The following is a 21,354-nucleotide window of genomic DNA, read 5'->3' as shown; positions in this document are numbered from 1 at the left end:
GGAGCAAACCTTTTAAACCTCTTAAACCTTTTAAAACATTTAAATCTTTTAAACCTTTTAAACCTTTTAAACCTTTTTAACCTTTTAAAACATTTAAACCTTTTAAACCTTTTAAAACTTTTAAAACATTTAAACCTTAAACCTTTTAAACATTTTAAACCTTTTAAACATTTTAAACATTTTAAACCTTTTAAACATTTTAAACCTTTTAAACATTTTAAACCTTTCAAACATTTTAAACCTTTTAACATTTTAAACATTTTAAACATTCTAAACCTTTTAAACATTTTAAACCCTTTAAACATTTTAAACCTTTTAAACCTTTTAAACATTTTACACATTTTAAACCTTTTAAACATTTTAAACATTTCAAACCTTTTAAAACTTTTAAACCTTTTAAACCTTTTAAACATTTTAAACATTTTAAACCTTTTAAAACATTTTAAACCTTTTAAACATTTTAAACATTTTAAACCTCCTTTTAAACATTTTAAACATTTTAAACCTTTCAAACATTTTAAACCTTTTAAACATTTTAAACCTTTCAAACATTTTAAACCTTTTAAACATTTTAAACATTTTAAACATTCTAAACCTTTTAAACATTTTAAACCCTTTAAACATTTTAAACCTTTTAAACCTTTTAAACATTTTAAATCTTTTAATCCTTTTAAACCTTTCAAACCTTTAAACTCTGTTTTTTTAGTCCAGTTCAGCCCAACCATAGAATACAGTTATTTATTCTTTTATATATCTATTCATCCTTCCACCAGCTGTTCATCCTACATTTACAGTTCATCTTACATTAACAGTTTATCCTACATTTACAGTTCATCCTACATTTACAGTTCATCCTACATTTACATTCATCCAACATTTACTGTTCATCCTACATTTACAGTTCATCCTACATTAACAGTTTATCCTACATTTCCAGTTCATCCCACATAAACAGTTTATCCTACATTTACAGTTAATCCTACATTTACAGTTCATCCTACATTAACAGTTCATCCTTGATTTACGGTTCATCCTACATTTTCAATTTATCCTAAATTTTATTCATCTTTTCCTATACATTTTATCAATTTTTTCCGTCTTATCCTACATTTTATCAATTTTTTCCGTCTTATCCTACATTTTATACATATTTTCCTTTTCAGCCTACATTTTATAAATATTTTCCTTTTCATCCTACATTTTATACATCTTTTCCTTTTCATCTTACATTTTATACATATTTTCCTTTTCATCCTACATTTTATACACCTTTTACTTTTCATCCTACATTTCATACATCTTTTCCTTTTCATCCTACATTTATACATATTTTCCTTTTCATCCTACATTTTATAAATATTTTCCTTTTCATCCTACATTTTATACATAATGTTCCTTTTCATCCTACAAATTACACATATTTTCCTTTTCATCCTACATATTATGCATATTTTCCTTTTCATCCTACATTTTATACATATTTTCCTTTTCACCCTACATATTATACATCTTTTCCTTTTCATCCTACATTTTAAAGATCTTTTCCTTTTTATCCTACATTTTATCCATATTTACCTTTCATCCTACATTTTATCATCCTTTCTCTTCCATTCTAGCTTGATAAAAAAACTTTCAGAATTATAGGAAAATTAGAGTTTGGAGCGATTAGTAAGACAGATAGATAGATAGGACAGGGTTACCCACAAAGGATTATACTGTACAGACGACCCAAAACTTTGCATATACAGTTCATTGAGAGGTCATGTTCAATGCGGGACATGTAACGTTCCAAATGAACAAAATAACGTTCCATCTGGACAAATACATAGTTTGACTTCTTTATTGAAGTTCTAACATTAGAAAAACATTAGAATCTGTATATAGATAGATAGATAGATAGATAGATAGATAGATAGATAGATAGATAGATAGATAGATAGATAGATGGATAGATAGATAGATAGATAGATGGATAGATAGATAGATAGATAGATAGATAGATACCTTGACCATGTCTACACCGGTTGACTGCATTAATCTGAAATGACAGAACAAGATCTCACACAAACACATACATACTATACAACACACACACTTACAATACAACAACACCCCCACCCCCCCACAACATTTACACTTACAGTACAAAACACAGTACAAACATAAACACAATACAACATACACAGTACAAACAAAAACACAAACAGATTCTTAAACACAGAATACATATTAAAAAAGCAAAGTTGTGTTTCAGTAAAATTTTTGACAACTATTCTGTCAATTTTGGTTTAGACAAAGTACGGAGGAATTTTAAAAATGCTTTAAGGAAATGAATATTAAATATGATTCGGTCGGAACATTTATTTATCTATAGTCGGAACTGATTATAAGAAATTATAGTATTCAGTGTAGAATTCATTAAACCACCTATAAACGTTCTAAAATGACATTCTATTGTGAAAAAATAACAATAAAAATTTAATTTGTCGTATACCCCCCCCCCCTCTCCTTGGCTCAGACATATTATTAACCTTTGTATACCCAATATACCTGGTTTTCAATGGACAAAACATCGATCAAGACTTTTGAATTGTTGAATACAAAAATATTATTATTATTCAACATTTATAAACACAAAATAGGCAACAAGGAAGTTTTAGTTTACATGTTTATAATTCAAGGCAAATACAGTTTTAACCACAAAGCATGATATTTTGATGTTAAAGTATGCTTATATCTGAAGGTTGAAATGATCTGTCTGACTTTAATACATGCCTTAAAACGCGGTGAAAGTAGGGTTGTGCGGAATAAGCGGAATTGAGTAGAATTGCGCAGAATTGCTCGGAATTTATGGGCTCGCAATTGAGAGCAAGTAAAATACACTTCCGCTGCAAACACTAGGAAAGAGATAAACGTCTTGATTTGCGAGTTAAACAAGTGAACAGCTGCTGGGATCAATTAATGTAAATAAAAAGCTTTGCTAAATTCCGTATCATCATCTTTAAAGTTTAATCATTTTTGGATAACGCTGCATATGTATAACAAGGAAGGAGAAGGAAAGAAGATATTTAACAGAAAAACTCAAGATTTCGTGTTTTAATTAGTCTCTGAAAACTCCTTTGTACTCTCATAAAGGGACTGTAAAAGTAATTTCAAGTGTTCCTCCATTGATAGAGTGTCATGTCGGATTTACCCTGTACCTTTTAATCCATCGTGCGAGCACAAATAATGAAGCTATTCTTGTTTTCCAAACAGAAAATTTTTCAATTTTGATTTTGGTTCCTGTATAGTATTTACTTGTAAATGTAAGCAGAAGAAGCAACTAAAACCGGCTGCTCTGATAAAACTAATATTGGTTGCGATCAACTCATAAAATGTATAGGCATCAGCCTATACCCACTTTTATTGGACCTTAACAGTCCCTTTAAACTTTAATTAGAGTCTCATTTTATAATTGATTTAATCTGGTTTTAGTTTGCGATTACTGTGGATCCAAATTAGATAATTTAAGGTCTAGAGATGGCCGCTGTTTTTTCTTTCAATTCTTTCGTTATTTTTCATGTTCGTTAACGGTCAGACTGATCATAAAAATGCAAACGATCGTTAACAATTATAAACTGTTCCTTTTTTTGTTATTCTCGTTTGTTTTGAAAAAACTAATGTTTTTTTAAAACTTTTATTTCTCTAAATAATTCAATTCATTCGTCCATCGTTCGTTAATTATTCTGAACGACACGATCGTTCGCGAAAATGTTTACTTGTTTTGTAATTCTTTATTGATAAAAACGATGCCCATCTCTAGTAAGGTCCGATAAATACGAAAAAAGTCTGCTTAAAATTGATGAAAATTTGTGATTGTAATAAAAAATGTTCACTTTTGAGATTTACGTTTATCTTTAGAGTGGTCGAAATAATGAAATGGATAAAATTGAGATCAGTCCCTTCAGAGATGCATAATCAGTCAACCAGAGGGGTAGAGAAGGGTTATACACCAATTATCCCGGGTAAAAACTGACCTAGACGATCCACAATCAATTTTAGTATTCAATTAAATATGAACTAGGCATAATACTCATACCTCCAGTATTCAAAGAGAGTGTTCACGATAAAGGAGTACGTGTAGTAGCTAGGCCCACTTGTACTTTTCTGTGGCCTTTGACATTGAAAATATTAATCACTTGTCTTTTGTTTTAGTTTTCCAGAAAATATTGGCCGCAACTCTTGTCGATTTAAAATTCGGTGATGGTGATGGTGATGGATCAAACCTCGGCAGAATCACGATAGAAAATATTAAGTTTCAACTATTAGAATAAGAATACAAGGGTACCGTTGTGAATCGAATATACAACTCTATAAATGGTTAGAATACAGTCCCTTAGTGTGTATTATTCATGAATTATTACCTATTGTTTAATTAATTATATTAACCATTACTAATGGGTTGTAAGCTATGTATTGTATACTTGTGGTATCAAGGGGTCATACTAGTCAAAATAATAAACACCAGAATCGTTACCTATAAATTTATCAACATTTTAATCAATTGGATTTTTGAAAGGTTGTAAAATCATAGACTTTAAAACATTTTTAATTATTTTCTTTCATTCTCATCTACTCATTCTTATCTTGCTCATTCTTATCCTACTCATTCTTATCCTACTCATTCTTATCCTACTTATTTCTTATTCTACTCATTTCTTATCCTACTCATTCTTATCCTACTTATTTTTATCCTACTCATTTCTTATCCTACTCATTTCGTATCCTATTCATTCTTATCCTACTCAATCTTATCCTACTCATTCTTATCCTACTTGTCCTTATCCTACTCATCCTCATCATACTCATCCTCATCCTACTCATTCTCATCCTTCTCATCTCTATATCCAAAGAACCTTCATCCAAATTGTTAACTGTCCTGTAAACTGTATTATTTACTGCTCCTAGAACCAGCATTTGTCTGAGTTTTGCAGAATGCACTTCAAGTTCTGCTTATATATATATATATATATATATATATATATATATATATATATATATATATATATATATATATATATATAATACATATATTTATATTTATAATATATATATATATATAATATACTACTGGAACAGATAACACTGTCGACTTTTGATCTTTGTTTTTAATAGGATTAAAGATTTATTCTTTGAACAATTTATTGTAGATCTTCACCTCTTTACCCTTCTTTCAGTCCGAACCTTGCTCTGTTCCAAGTTCAACCTGTAGTAAACACCCTACTCCATAAACTGTTCTCAAACCCGTATCTATCCAGGTACAATTCGTCGGCTATTAATGTCAATGTTGTTATCTATATCACATGATTAAGACTATCATGTTACCTATTTACTGGTTAATGACATGAAAGTTAATCATGCTAGGTATTCATTTGAAGAGCAGTACAAATGAATAATGGGTTTTACATATAAGTTTACAAACGTAAATAGTTAATAATGTATAACGTAGTTCAGGCTAACAGAACATTGTGTTACCCGATATTTATTAAAAACGTGGCGAACCTTAAAGGGACTGTTTTTGTATTTTAAAATGGAGCTTCATGTCCTATTCTTGACGGTAAACCTCTGAACCTCTGTTTTTAAGATAATGTGGAGGATATGGTCGTTTTTCAAGATTGAAAAGTTTATACTTTTGTATCAGAAATGTGCAGGTCATTTTTCTTGAGAAAACAAATTCAATCAGATAAACATCTCATCTATTCTTGATCATTTAAAGCGTTTATGGGAATAGGACATGCTGCTCTATTATGCTGTGGGTAACTTAAAGGGAATGGAACATGCTGCTCTATTATACGGAGGGTTACTTACAGGGAATATGACATGCCACTCTTTTATATGAAGGGTAACTTAAAGGGAATATGACATGCTGCTCTATTATATGGAGGGTTACTTAAAGGGAATATGACATGCTGCTCTATTATATGGAGGGTTACTTAAAGGGAATATGACATGCTGCTCTATTATATGGAGGGTTACTTAAAGGGAATATGACATGCTGCTCTATTATATGGAGGGTTACTTAAAGGGAATATGACATGCTGCTCTATTATATGGAGGGTTACTTAAAGGGAATATGACATGCTGCTCTATTATATGGAGGGTTACTTAAAGGGAATATGACATGCTGCTCTATTATATGGAGGGTTACTTAAAGGGAATATGACATGCTGCTCTATTATATGGAGGGTTACTTAAAGGGAATATGACATGCTGCTCTATTATATGGAGGGTTACTTAAAGGGAATATGACATGCTGCTCTATTATATGGAGGGTTACTTAAAGGGAATATGACATGCTGCTCTATTATATGGAGGGTTACTTAAAGGGAATATGACATGCTGCTCTATTATATGGAGGGTTACTTAAAGGGAATATGACATGCTGCTCTATTATATGGAGGGTTACTTAANTACCCAAGAACACATTATCTACTCTGCAGTCTGCACCTTCTAATCCAATATTTAACCTATGAAGATCAGTTTAGATACCCAAGAACACATTATCTACTCTGCAGTCTGCATCTTCTATTCCAATATTTAACCTATGAAGATCAATTTAGTTACCCAAGAACGTATACTACCTCTACTGGCATCTTCCTTGTCTAATTCTTTTCCATAACATCAGTTTAGATACCCAAGAACGCATTATACTTACTCTGCACGTACCTTCCTAAAATTTAATATTTACCCAAGATCAATTAAGCTACCCATGAATGAGTTACACTTACTCTGTAGTTCCATTCTTAATTCAATACTTATCAAAGATCAATATAAGAAACCCAAGAAAGACTTATACTTACTCTACAGTTACATCCCTTGTTCAATACTTATCCATGAGATCAATGTAGATACCCAAGAACTGCAGGTACCTTTATATAGTTCTATACTTATCCTAGATGTTTTTAAACCCTTCATAATCCCTCATTCGCCGTGTAGACGACTGTATACACGTACACATGAATAAAAACCAGTCATGATACAAATGAACTTATTATGTACATATGTCTAAATACTAGTCTACATTGGGAACATGTATTACTCTGGGTTTCAAGTTTACAAGCTGTAAACTGCTGTGGTTTATCCGAACATTCATCAAATGGGGAAAAAAATTCGATCCCAGGAAGTACGTATTTTACACCCTACAGTGGTCTCCATAAAATTTAATTTTATAATTAGCTGATTATTGAAGTATATGATAAATCAAATATAAGTTAACATGAAGGGTTACCAGCAAACTGGGCGACTTCGGAGACGACTGTGCAGAATTTATTGAGTCTTTTTCTTAAATACATGTTTCCCTGCAGTTGTAAAATTGTTTATCTGTTTGCCAAGTCACTTATTACACCATGAAAACACTTTAATTAAGGTATAGTTTCAAGTTTAAGGAATTTTAGATCGTCATTTACGGATATCCGGAAAACTATGAACGGTACGCATCAAAATATACGACCGGGTTAGCTTTAAAGTGTGTCAAAAGCCTTTTGTCCTTTTTTGATCAACAACTCCTTTTTTTGAATAAAAGCAATGACAAATCAGAAACCACCCTGTATGCATTGCATTACGCTCAAAAAACGATCTTTTCGTTTCGGTTTTGATTTTTAAAAACTGACAAACCTTTGTTTTAAAAAAAGTAAAAGTTTAGATTAACATAAGGGTTAGCTAAAGCGTTTAAAAACGGAAGACGAAACAAAAAATACTAGATTTGAAGAAAAAGGATGTATTTTATAAAAAAAATGTTTGATTGGGTAATAATTTATTCCAAAGCGAGGTCATTTTAAATGTTATTTTGATATGTTTGCTTTTGCGAATTTGCCTATAACGGTAAAAATACCCTTCTGATATTTTTCAGCATAATCCAACGATTAAAGTCGTTTTCAAAAAGGTGAAAACTGCCCATCCCTAAATTCATACAGGGCGTCCCATGTCACTCATATCGGATTATCTCCGAGCATTGACGCCAAAACAAGCCAAGAAAGAACCTTTTATTTTCTGCATGCACATTTTTATATATCTTCAAATGTTTTTAAAATGATTTAAGCTCTTCTCTTCTGTTTAAAAAGTCCCAATTAAGAGCTATTCTTGATGCATTATAATGTGGCTTTATTCTGCAAAATCAAACTCCGAAACAATTTTTAGAAAATTTAAAGAAGTTTTAGCGCAGTGAGTGAACAATTAAAAAAGTTAATATGGTAAGTACGCATAGTTAAGCTACTGTGGTGTGTAGGGTTGTTAATCGTTTTTAAATCGTTGTTAAAAACGCTTGTTAAACGATAGTTTTGTTTCGTTTTTTGCTCGTTTGATCGTTTCGTTTTCGGAAAAAAAACTATCGTTCTTTAAGACGACCCACTCGTTTTGAACTTTTAGAAAATGAATGTTTTTTGAAAACGATCGTTTAAAAAAAAGATTAGCGACCATCTTTCCTGTTTTCGGATAGTTTTTACGACGGCATATTTAAGAATATATACTCGATATAAAGCAATATTTATCAATACTTATTTTGACTCAACCTCTTAACTAGCTAAATGAATTTAGAAAAAATCTACCAGTTCAAGAAAGTTCTAGATATATATTTGCAATCATCCAGGACAAAAAGTGTTATCAAAAATTAAACGTTGAAAGTTTTATAGGACGTTTTAAAATATGCAAATAAAATCATTTCTGATATACCCCTAGTCTTAGTACGCCAATAAAATTAACCAAAACAATACTGCAGTCTTTCAATTATGATATGATTTTTATATTTCTAAACATCCCAGGGAAAGATTTTACAGGTTCTTTCTACTTTTTATCTAGAATTCTATAAACTCTGAGAACTGTTGTGAGCTGAAATATGTCGGAAGTAAACTTGATAAATGAATGTAAATATAATTTAGGTTTAAAGAAGATGCTTCGCTGACCAAACTCTAATCTTCTGCCAAGTGTTGCGATCTTCTGACACCTATGAAGAAGTGCCAACCCCCAACCCCCCCCCCCCCTTCAGCCTTCAGCGGTGAAGTATGCACTATGCACTAGATTGAGCGTTGGTAAGGGTATAAGAAGATGCGCGCTCAAGGTATTGGTATCAGTTTCTCACAGTTCGTCTCAGGGTTAACTTCAACATGATAAAATATATCGCTCTAGGACTGGGTAAGCTCACCCTCCCTCCCATCTTCTTTAATAGGATTCCAAGCATCCCTCCACTCATGTTTGGATACATTTAAGCCGTCAGAATACTTTACTTAGCGGGATCCATTGTTTTTGCTTCGTCTCAGCATGATATCATTTGTAGGCAGAGTATCCAACAGTCTGAATCTAAACATCAATAAACCTTCTACCACTTTAACCCAAGATACATTACAACCCTCGCACAAAGAATAAATTAAACTGGCAAAAAGTTCAACATAAAGAAACTGTAATAGACATACAGCAGAGTCTTGCAAGAACTGATGATTTACTTTTATCAAAGTATATGATTTGCCTTTTAACACATTTCAGCTTAAAGCACATTGATTTCTCAAAGTTTCTATTATATTTTAGCCCTGTGCCTGTTTGTCGATGTTGAAGCCCAGAGACGAGGTGGAAGGCGTCCCCAGTCTCCAAGGAGAGGTAGACAGGAAGGTGCTGCTGCAGGCTATGCTGCCCCTAGTGATGTACCAGTATATGGAGCTGCTAGTGATGCTGTCCCTGTCTATGATGCTGCTGCTGGAGATGATGCTCTCTCTGCCCTAACTAGTAATATCCCCGGTGTACCTGGTGAGGATTACCCAATCTATGCTGAAGTCCCTGAGACCAGTTTCACCTGTGATGGTCAAGTTGATGGAGGTTATTATGCTGACCCTGAGGCTGAATGTCAGGCTTTCCATATCTGCACTGCTGACGGTCAAGGTGGACTTGCCAAGTACAGTTTCCTCTGCCCTAACGGAACCATTCTGAACCAGAACTACTTCATCTGCGATTGGTGGTTTAACTTTGACTGCTCTGAAGCCGAAGGTCTGTATTCCTTGAATGATGCCATTGCTGCTGAACGTGAAGCTGCTTCTGCTGATCAGTCCTCTTATGCTGCTCCTCCCGTCTATGACGCTGGTGCAGCAGCTGCCGCTCCCCCTGCCACCTATACCGGAGAGGGAGCTGAGCGTGCTGGAAGGAGACTAGGAAACAGAAGAAACAACCGTCAAGGCGGAAGAAGGCAAGGAAACAGAGGTTAAGAAGGATATACCTTCCCAACATTAGAGCTACTTGAATGACTGAATGAATGAACCCCTTTAACAGGATGAATGAAGAATGAATGTAAAGTTCTCTTGTGGAGTCCTCCCCTGGTTAACCGAATCCTGCTGTGATAAACTGAATCTAGAAAACTGGCATTGATCCTGCTACGCGGCATTATGTAGAAAGCCAACTTGTTTAACTAGTTCCGGCATTTTATTTCTAGTCGTCTTCTCTTTTGTTCATATTTAATTATCTTCTCTATGATGGCGGTGTGATTGTGATTCTATTTATTTATTTATGTATGTATTGTTTCATTTCTGTTTTAATCTTGTTTAATTATTTCTTCACGTTTTCATATTTCCGGAAATAAAGCGCGGCAAACAAAATTTAAGAAAAGACTAGAGAAAGAGAGAGAAAAAAACAGTAAGACAACTGTTAGATTAAAGTCATGATTTAAAATAGTTCTATGAACATGAAACAATCCAATTGTGCAGTGCACTCATATAACTTAATAGCTTTATTTTCAAGCTTCTACAGTAAGACTGTTTGCTTCATAACAACAACACAAATACGTACGTTAGATTGCTTAAATTTCCTCTTCCTATTCCACAGTTTTATGAGTCCCATAGTTCCACAGTTTTATGAGTCCCATAGTTCCACAGTTTTATGAGTCCCATAGTTCCACAGTTATATGGGTCTCATAGTTCCACAGTTGTATGAGTCCCATAGTTTCACAGTTGTATGAGTCCCATAGTTCCACAGTTGTATGGTTCCCATAGTTCCACAGTTGTATGAGTCCCATAGTACCAAATGTTGTATGGGTCCCATAGTTCCACAGTTGTATGGGCCCCATAGTTTGAAAAATAAAAGAGATTCAAGGTTATCACCCTAGTTCAGTAAATTATTTAAGTTCCAATTGGCACATGCAGTTCTGCTGTGCACGATGCTATATTTAAAATTATGCAGTTTCATGCTAGTCCTATCTGGGACATAATTAATTATTTTTCATGCAAGTATACAAGGATTAGAAAAGTGTCATCAAGTTCTATTATTACATGCATTTTTATGAATTCTCCTAAACTTCAATACGAAAAATTTCTTAGAAAAATAATTTATTTAAATGTATCATTTACTCACAGAAAAATTAAAAAATCAATGTAAATTTAAACCGCGAGGGATTTAATAATAAACCCGAGGGCGTGTCAGGGACGGACAAGGTTAATAATGTTGCCTAGAATGGGATAAAATTCTCACGATAATGTTATCGAAAGAAGAGTTTAAAAACCTTTGAAAACTTTCTCATCTAAATCAAAGAAAAGTTTTTAAATTAGCATGCAAGACATACTTTACAGTAATCATAGTGAGAACCATACAACTTGACCCTAACTATAACAGTGGTCTTTCTATTCCATTGTTTTATGAATCCCACTGTAAACAGTGGTGCTCAAAACAATATAAAAATATTCCCAAAAATATGTTTTATAATAATTTGGTTACTTGGTTTACATTGTGCAGCAAAGACACTAATAAATGTTTACTCTGAACTGAAAACTTTAGAATAAGATCTCCTTAATCCAGATCGGTTAACTGGTCTGGAGATTAATAACAAGAGGAGAAATAGCATTATTTAATCTGGAGATTAAGAAAAAAGAGGAGATCACGCATTGATCTCGTTATCCATCATTCTAAAGATTTCAGCTGCTCTCTTTATTATGGCCTTTCAAAATATGGATACGTTCGCTCATCTTTCTATATTTTAAAAATGTTGTATCGGATATATTTGAATATTTGAACATCAGGCAGAAAATAATTATATAATGTGAAATGATTGTCGTCTTCGTTTATTCCATTAAATAGAAATGCCACGAAGAACATTGGTAAAATACATATATCGGAAAATGTGACACTTTTTCACTTTATGTGATTGCCACAAAGACAAGTGAAAGATAATTGAAAGCAACATGTTTTGTTTTAATTATTCTCGCTCCTTGTTCAAATGATCAAATCATGTTTGAAACGGTTTAAAAGTGCACTCCAATCAATTTTTAAGCTCACTAACACCTAGGGATGTTAACGTTTTATTTTTCAGAAAAGCGATCGTTTCGTTAAGAAAACGACGACGAAAAGTCGAAAACGAAACGATCGTTTTTGAAAACGATCGTTTTTTTAAAAAGTTCGTTTTTTAAAAAATGGTCGTTTTTAAAACGATCGTTTATCAAAACGCTCGTTTTTAAAAAAGGTCATTTTTCAAAACGATCGTTTTTATGAAATTCGTCGTTTCGTTAACGATCGTTAACGACGACCCTTCGTTAAGGACAACCCTTCGTTAACGATCGTTAACGACGACCCTTCGTTAACGATAACCCTTCGTTAACGAACGTTAACGACGACCCCTACGCTAACGATCGCTAACGAAGAAGGGAAACCGACCTGAAGGGCATCTGTACTTATCATTGAGTAGTTTTAAAGAAAATATCAAGGAGTTTTAACTCCCCCACAACTGTGAAACTTCATGTAAGACGACATTCAATAAGGTTGCATGTAATTTTTTTCCAAAAACGACCGTTTTGATAAAGTTCATCGTCGTTAACGACGACCCTTCGTTAACGATCGTTAACATAATTGTCAATAAAAAATTTTCTTCAAAAACGATCGGTTTTTCAAAAGCGATCGTTTTCTCAAAAACAGTCTATAAAAAACGGTCGCAAATTGTTTAACATACGTTTAGAAAAACGATTAACCCTATTCCCGCTGGGGGGGGGGGGTCAATTTGACCCCCCTCTGTAGTTTTTTTTACATAACTCAAAAAGTATTGGTCTTAGGCTGTTGAAATTTTCTGACTTTTCTTACATACCCAAAGCCCTCCCTTTAGGCCTAAAACCGGGCTTTAATACTAACTGCCTGAGTCCTCAGGCACACTGCCTGAATGACTGCTTTTGCCTGTAGCAAACTAAATCTTTGTTTTGACCCACTTTCACTTGTCAGATTTTGATAAAATTTAGCTTTTTGGAAAGCCTATGACATAAGGAAACGGATTGCCCAAGTTTTGCGAAAAAAAAATTGCAATTTTTTTGCAAACAACCTGTCAAAGAAAATTTGCACATTTTTAGTTTTTCTTGATTAAAAATCAGGTTATTTAAAATTTTGCAAAAATATTTGCATATTTGAAATGGCATGGTCAAGGGCTTTTCAAAAATGTATAATTTGTCATTTTTTGGACAAATTTTTTTTTGCAAACATTTTTACTATAAAACTGGATTTTGCGATAAAAAATTCAATTTTCGCAAATTTGCAAATTTTTTTGCAGATTCTAAAAGTAGAGCACAAGAGCTTTCTAATGATGTATCATTTGTCATATTTGGACATAAAACATGGGATTTAGAGGGGGGGTCAAATTGACCCCCCCCCAGCGTATCCTGGTTTTCAAGTACCCCAGCGGGGATAGGGTTAACAACCCTACTAACACCTAGCTTCGTTATCAAATCTTCAAACTGCGTAACTTGCTCTAGATTTGTATCTAGTGTATACGATGTATTGTACGTACAACAAACAAAGCTTTTTTTTAAAGTTTACCACCCAGAATCTTCTTAATTGGCATATTTTTCTGCAACAGTTCCTAGAAAAACAGTTTCCTTTCCTGGTACAGTAAAGAAACCTAATTGCGTATTTCTAACGTATTTAAACCTATCTTTAGGAGGTTCAAAAAAAAGGGGAAACACTCCCTGAAGATTATTTTAAAGGGACTGTAATGATAATTTCAAGTGACCCTTCATGCAAAAATGGCAAGGCAGATTTACGACGGTAACCTTGAAACCTTAATCTGATCAAAAATGTGGAAGGTATCGTCGTTTTTCTGACTCAAAAAGTGTTTATTTCAATGAGTTTCTCCTAAAATCCGCAATTAAGTCACTTTCGCAGATAAACCGCAAATGAAAATAGTTTAAAGAAACACAAACAAAGATATATAATTCATAATTGATCAGACAAAGCTTTGTAAATCATGCATTGCCATCTTTGACTGGAGGGTCACTTTGAATTACACTTTCAGTCCATGTAGACTGTAGCAGGGTTGTATGTTTATTTATTTTATCCCTATACCGACTTGAGTTATGTTTCAACCTCTCTATCTAATAATGATTTACAGGATATTATGGATGTATTTTTAAAAAGTGAACTATTTTCAATATTTTTTTTTGCATGTCAATTCCATCCATATTTAAATATAATACAAAGGTAGGTAGTTTTTTGTTCATGTAGTTAAGTTTAAATTTTGATTGCTATTGACATACGTTTTGCAGTATCTTTATCATCCTACAGTAAGATCCATAAAATTATTGATACTGACTAGTTACTACTCTAAAGTCAAACAAAAATACAGCAATTGTGAAGTGTACTCAGACCCATATAAAAAATAATTTTAAACATATTGGAGGTGTAACAGCATTAAACATAAGATTGCTGTCGTCTCACTATTCCAAAGCTTCACGGGTCTTATTGAAAGACCCAAAGAGCGAGAAACAATATCTTGCGAAATATGAGAATTTAAAGACTGCATTTTCAAGATGTTCCCATAAATAACGTTTTAAACAGCATTATATATTTTCTAGTTTCTAGATCATACAATGAGTTCCTGGAGATTTCTTTGGCATTCGCACAAGACAAACTTAGTAGTGTTGATGCCGCGTAAATCAGAATGACGAGTATAAAATTTTTTTCAAGTAGTCTTTAATATTTTTGAATACTAAGCGTATTGGATTTTTAGAACTAGGGCACTAACTTATTTAAAGATACAGGGTTACCCACAAGGGATGAGACTTCAAAGACGACTGTGCACCGAATTTCTTTAATTCTTTTGATCAAATGAATGGCTCCTGGCAGTTGTAAACTAGTCTCTTTTTTTGCAAAATCATTTAGTACATCATTCAAGTTCAACCTTTAAATTGTTAGGTTTAAAGAACTTTAAATTGTTAGGTTTCAAGAACTTTAAATTGTTAGGTTTAAAGAACTTTAAATTGTTAGGTTTAAAGAACTTTAAATTGTTAGGTTTAAAGAACTTTAAATTGTCATTAAAGTCTCATCCTTTGTGGGTAACCCTTTAACTCGCAAACTTCATAGTAAATCTAAAATATTTATCGGAATCCGAAAATATTTTAACGGAAACCACAATATTTCATCGGAAAACCACAAATTTTTTGTCGGAAACCATCACTATTTATCTGAAACCACAAATATTTTATCGAAAACCACAAATATTTCATCGGAAACCACAAATATTCATCGAAAACCACAAGTATATTTTCGAAAACCAAAAGTATCGTTTCGAAAACCACAAAAATGTCTTCGAAAACTAACTACATTACATCGGAGACCAAACACATTATCAGAGATCACAAATATTTTCTTCTGAGAAATTTTTAAGACAACCTACCAAATATAGTCCGGGATCCCATCATCATATTTATTTTCGGGCCTTACAAGCATCAGACTTTTGTTATTATTCAGCAGAGAATTTCATAATTTATCGGAGACCCCATGATAAATATATCAGAGACCCCATGATAAATTTATCGGGGACCCCATGATAAATATATCGGGGACCCCATGATAAATATATCGGAGACCCCATGATAAATATATCGGAGACCCCATGATAAATATAATCAAAGCCCTAAAATTCCGCAAGTTGCCCCAGAGTAGATACACGTTGAATTCCTCCCATAATGATAATTTAATTGCAAACCCAGGATTTTTGATAAATGATGCAATGCAACTGTACGCAGAAAAATAAGCACAAACATATTATCATCAAACCCAAGACTATTTGTTATTCAAATCAGACATTGGTTTTCGGTTCTAATTTACAAAAACTAGGCTTTCAGGGCGCGAAGTTTAGAAGTTTTGATCATTTATAAACCTTCCCTGGGGCAATGTTAGGTCCCACACAAAATTTGGGTCCGATCGGTTCAGCCGTTTGGATAATAACAAACAGACAAGCAAATTATATATATAGATAAATGAAAAACGGTAATTTGTTTCAGATGAGTAAAAAATAATTCCAGAAACTTTAACGGAGAAAGGAGAGGTATCGTAAACTAGACATCTGAACGATGGATGAAGCTGTATCTTCGTCCATACTCCGTGCTACTTGACCTGACGTTGATGACAGCCAACACGCAATATATTGAAGCTAAAACATCTAAATTTTCCTCTGCTTGAGTAGAGACAAACGATCTCTCAAATATACAGATACAAGATTCATCCATCAAAGTATAGTAGCTCTACACATGTTTACAACAGCTCATCAGGTATAATTACAGAATTTAAACATGTTACTCCTCAAATTAAAAAAAAAAAATTTAAAATTTAACAGTATTCTAAATTGTTTCTTGTGAAGGTATGTGTAACTAAGTATAAATGTGGTATACGTATATGTGAATAATACCGATATGTGGGAGGGTGTGATATGGAAGTGTGGTGGGTGTGATATGGAAGTGTGGTATGAGGGAAGGTGTGATATGGAAGTGTGGTATAGGTGTGATATGGAAGTGTGGTATTGTGAGAAGGTGTGATATGGAAGTGTGGAATGTGGTAGGGTGTGAGATGGAAGTGTGGTATGTGGGAAGGTGTGATATGGAAGTTTGGTATTTGTGAAATAAAAGTGTGTTATGTGGGAGGGTGTGATATGGAAGTGTGGTATGTAGGAGGGTGTGATATGGACCTTGGAAGTGTGGTATGTGGGAGGGTGTGATATGGAACTTGGAAGTGTGGTATGTGGGAGGGTGTGATATGGAAGTGTGGTATGTGGGAAGGTGTGATATGGAAGTGTGGTATGTGGGAGGGTGAGATTTGGAAGTGTGGTATGTGGGAGGGTGTGATATGGAAGTGTGGTATGTGGGAGGGTGTGATATGGAAGTGTGTGAATTTGTAAATAAATTCTTGACATGTATCTAATCGTTGACTAGCTTTAGGCAGTTTAAAGCCAAGAATTTGATATGAGATATGTCTATCTTTATTTTTCCATCTTTATTCAACAATATAATTCAACTAAATTCAAACTGTAAAAAATTCATGATTTTTAAATCTTGAAAAAAATATATGAGACATTAAGAGAATTGTTCCCATCGCTCATTTGCATGTTTACTGACGCTATTGGTATTCTTTTATTCTTGTTTCAGGTGTGACGTCACTTTCATTGAGAATCTAAATTTGAAAATGATAATTTTTTCAGATAGGAAAACAAGGCTATCTCCAAAATTTATGCTCAGAAAAGGGTCCAAAGATATTGTTGTGAATCAGGTATGTAACTCTTCAAAGGAGTGTCACTCTACATTACGTTGACATTTCTCCTCCATTCTCTATCATCTAGGCGAATATGTAACGGTCTGAAAAATTCTCTTCAAGGAGACTGTCATAGTATTTTCAAGTGACCCTACATTAAACAGAGAAACATGCCGTATTTACAATCGTACTATTTGAAACTTTCTCTGATGATGAAGTAAAGTTTGACAAGTGCTTACTTCTGACAACTTTCTACATTCAGAATCCAGAATTCACATTTTTTAGAGAATCTAGAGTTAAAATGATAATTTTATAAGTTAAACTACCTTTTTCTTTTTAATATCTATTCATTTCATTTAATAAAGATGGCCCATAAAGGTGAATAAAGATGGCCCATAAAGTTGAATAAAGATGGCCCATAAAGGTGAATAAAGCTGGCCCATAATGTTGAAAAAAGAAAGCCCATAAAGTTAAATAAAGATGGCCCGTAAAGTTGAATAAAGATGCCTCGTAGAATTTAATGAAGATGGCCTGTAAAGTTTAATAAAGATGCCCTGTAAAGTTTAATGAAGATGGCCCGAATAATTTAATAAAGATGGCCCATAAAGTTGAATAAAGATGGCCCATAAAGGTGAATAAAGATGGCCCATAATGTTGAAAAAAGAAAGCCCATAAAGTTAATAATTAAAGATGGCTCCGTAAAATTTAAAAAGATGGCCCCATAAAAATTAACAAAGATGGCCCCGTAAAGTTGAATAAAGATGGCCCATAAAGTTGAACAAAGATGCCCCGTGAAGTCTAATAAAGATGGCCCATAAAGTTGAATAAAGATGCCTCTTATAAATTTAATAAAGACGGCCTGTAAAGTTTAATAAAGATGGCCCCATAAAAATTAACAAAGATGGCCCCGTAAAGTTGAATAAAGATGGCCCATAAAGTTGAACAAAGATGCCCCGTAAAGTTTAATAAAGATGGCCCATAAAGATGCCTCTTATAAATTTAATAAAGACGGCCTGTAAAGTTTAATAAAGATGGCCCCATAAAAATTAACAAAGATGGCCCCATAAAGTTGAATAAAGATGCCTCTTATAAATTTAATAAAGATGGCCTGTAAAGTTTAATAAAGATGCCCTGTAAAGTTTAATGAAGATGGCCCGTATAATTTAATAAAGATGGCCCATAAAGTTGAATAAATATGCCTCTTATAAATTTACGGCCTGTAAAGTTTAATAAAGATGGCCCCATACAAATTAACAAAGATGGCCCTGTAAAGTTGAATAAAGATGCCCCGTAAAGTTTGATAAAGATAGCGCATAAAGTTGAATAAAGATTCCTCGTATAAATTTAATAAAGATGGCCTGTAAAGTTTAATAGAGATGGCCCTGTAAAGTTTAATAAAGATGGCCTGTAAAGTTTCATAACTTGTTAGTAAACACTGAGCTAAAGATTTATATGAAGCTTCTAAACAGTTTTTGCTACAGTCAGTGTCACTCATAAATGCCATTATAAAACCTTTTGGTACCATTACACAGCAATTCAGAACTAGTGGATATTTTAAGATATAAAGTGAGAGATCACGATAATATTAAAAGGGTTAAAGGGATAGATCACGATAATATTAAAAGGGTTAAAGGGATAGATCACGATAATATTAAAAGGATTAAAGGGATAGATCACGATAATATTAAAAGGATTAAAGGGATAGATCACGATAATATTAAAAGAGTTACTGTGATGGATCAGGATAATATTAAAAGGGTTAAGGGGATAGATCACGATAATATTAAAAGGGTTAAAGGAATAGATCACAATAATATTAAAAGAGTTAAGGGGATAGATCACGATAATATTTAAAGGGTAGGGATAGATCACGATAATATTTAAAGGGTTAAAGGGATAGATCACAATAATATTAAAAGGGTTAAAGGGATAGATCACGAGTTAAAGGGATGTCTGAGAATCAAGGAGAAATATAACAAAGAGGAGGAACTTCTTCTTCTTCAACACATTATTGTTGAAACAGTTGCAAATCAGATATTAACCATGGGATAGAATAAAAAACGTGATAATAACAAAAATAACAAAATTTATGCCTTTATTACTTATCGCACCATTTGTCATTTACAAACTTAAATTTTCTACTCGATTGGAGATTAAAATAAACTCGATGGGGAATTTAAATATATTCGATTGGAGATTTAAAAATACTCGATGGGAGATTTAAATATATTCGATTAGATATTAAATATACTCGAATGGAGATTAAATATACTCGATTAGAGATTTACCAAAATATATTGGAGATTAAATATACTCATGAATACAATTTTTTTTGTATTAGAAAAAAGATTATTTATTAAATGTTTTGTTTTTTTAATGACTGGGCATCCGACAATGTTTATCGTTTGGTTTTTCTGCGAGTGTGTATGTGACTGTGAGTTGTAAGGTGTGTTTGTGACTGAGTGGTAAGGTTTGTATGTAAATGTGAGTGGTAAGGTGTGTATGTGACTGTGAGTGGTAAGCTGTGTATGTGACTGTGAGTGGTAAGGTGTGTATGTGACTGTGAGTGGTAAGGTGTGTATGTGACTGTGAGTGGTAAGGTGTGTATGTAAATGTGAGTGGTAAGGTGTGTATGTGACTGTGTATGTGACTATGAGTAATAAGGTGTGTATGTGACTGTGAGTGGTAAGGTGTGTATGTGACTGTGAGTGGTAAGGTGTGTATGTGACTGTGAGTGGTAAGGTTTGTATGTGTATGTTTGTAGTCTAAACACCCAATATATTTCTTTAATGGTTGAAGCGTAGTAATTGCGTCAATAGTTAGACCAATTATTCACTAAATAATTGCGTAAAAATTGCGTAGCTCGTTCAGCAATCGTCCAGGAAAATATAATTTTTCATCTTAATACGCAATAAACAAACGATTTGAGAAGTTTATTTCTGTAAATCATTTCTTAGTGTTTTGAAACAGTTTAGGTCCAAAAAACTTTGAAATAGTAAGACGACATTAAATCAACCTTATTTGATATTGTTACCAAATCAAATGGATTTCTGAAAGGGAAGCAATATCTTGAAAGTCAAGTTGTTTCATATTAATTGAACTATTTAAAATATAACTTAAGTCAAACAGTCGTTTTCCTATTCTGGAAGTTTTCTGCAACTGTATTTTTTTATTGAATTCGTCATGAATTCCTGTCCAGTGTCCATTCATCAACTACCGTTCTTGCATATATATATATATATATATACATGATGGATGACGCAGAATGAACTATTCATAAAATCATGTTTTACAGATTCTTGAATAAATCTTCAATCCTCAAATCTTCTGCTGATAAATCTTCCAATTTGTTTTATGAGAAGGAATTATGTATATATTCCACCCCCTGGTGCAGACCCCATCAAAAAAATGAAACANCTATCTACTCGTCCTTACCATCCTATCTACTCGTCCTTACCATCCTATCTATACTCGTCCTCACCATCCTATCTATTTGTCCTCAATGCATCCTATCTACTTTTCCTCACCATCCTATCTATACTCGTCCTCACCATCCTATCTACTCGTCCTCGCCTTCCTATCTACTTGTCCTCAATGCATCCTATCTACTCGTGCTCAACATCCTATCTACTCGTCCTTACCATCCTATCTATACTCGTCCTCACCATCCTATCTATATTCGTCTTCGGCTCACCATCCTATCTATACTCGTCTTCGGCTCACCATCCTATCTATACTCGCCCTCACCATCCTATCTACACTCGTCTTTGGCTCACATTCCTATCTATACTCGCCCTCACCATCCTATCTATACTCGTCTTCGACATTTCCGCATAATTCTATAGTTTTTAT

The 21,354-nt window shown here is 33.3% G+C and overlaps 1 protein-coding gene across 1 annotated transcript; it reads left to right on the top strand.

Moving 5' to 3' along the window:
• The first annotated feature begins 9,086 nt into the window (after window positions 1-9,086).
• LOC111696595 (uncharacterized) lies at window positions 9,087-10,610 on the top strand. The gene is made up of 2 exons (XM_023466233.1): window positions 9,087-9,165; window positions 9,556-10,610. The coding sequence occupies exons 1-2, from the start codon at window positions 9,138-9,140 to the stop codon at window positions 10,221-10,223; spliced, it is 696 nt and encodes a 231-aa protein (XP_023322001.1). The 5' UTR covers window positions 9,087-9,137; the 3' UTR covers window positions 10,224-10,610.
• Window positions 10,611-21,354: the final 10,744 nt, after the last annotated feature.

The sequence above is a fragment of the Eurytemora carolleeae genome, unplaced genomic scaffold, assembly GCF_000591075.1.
Source record: "Eurytemora carolleeae unplaced genomic scaffold, Eaff_2.0 scaffold71, whole genome shotgun sequence".
NCBI classification, from domain to species: Eukaryota; Metazoa; Arthropoda; class Copepoda; order Calanoida; family Temoridae; genus Eurytemora; species Eurytemora carolleeae.
This window is presented reverse-complemented; position numbering and strand designations above follow the sequence as displayed.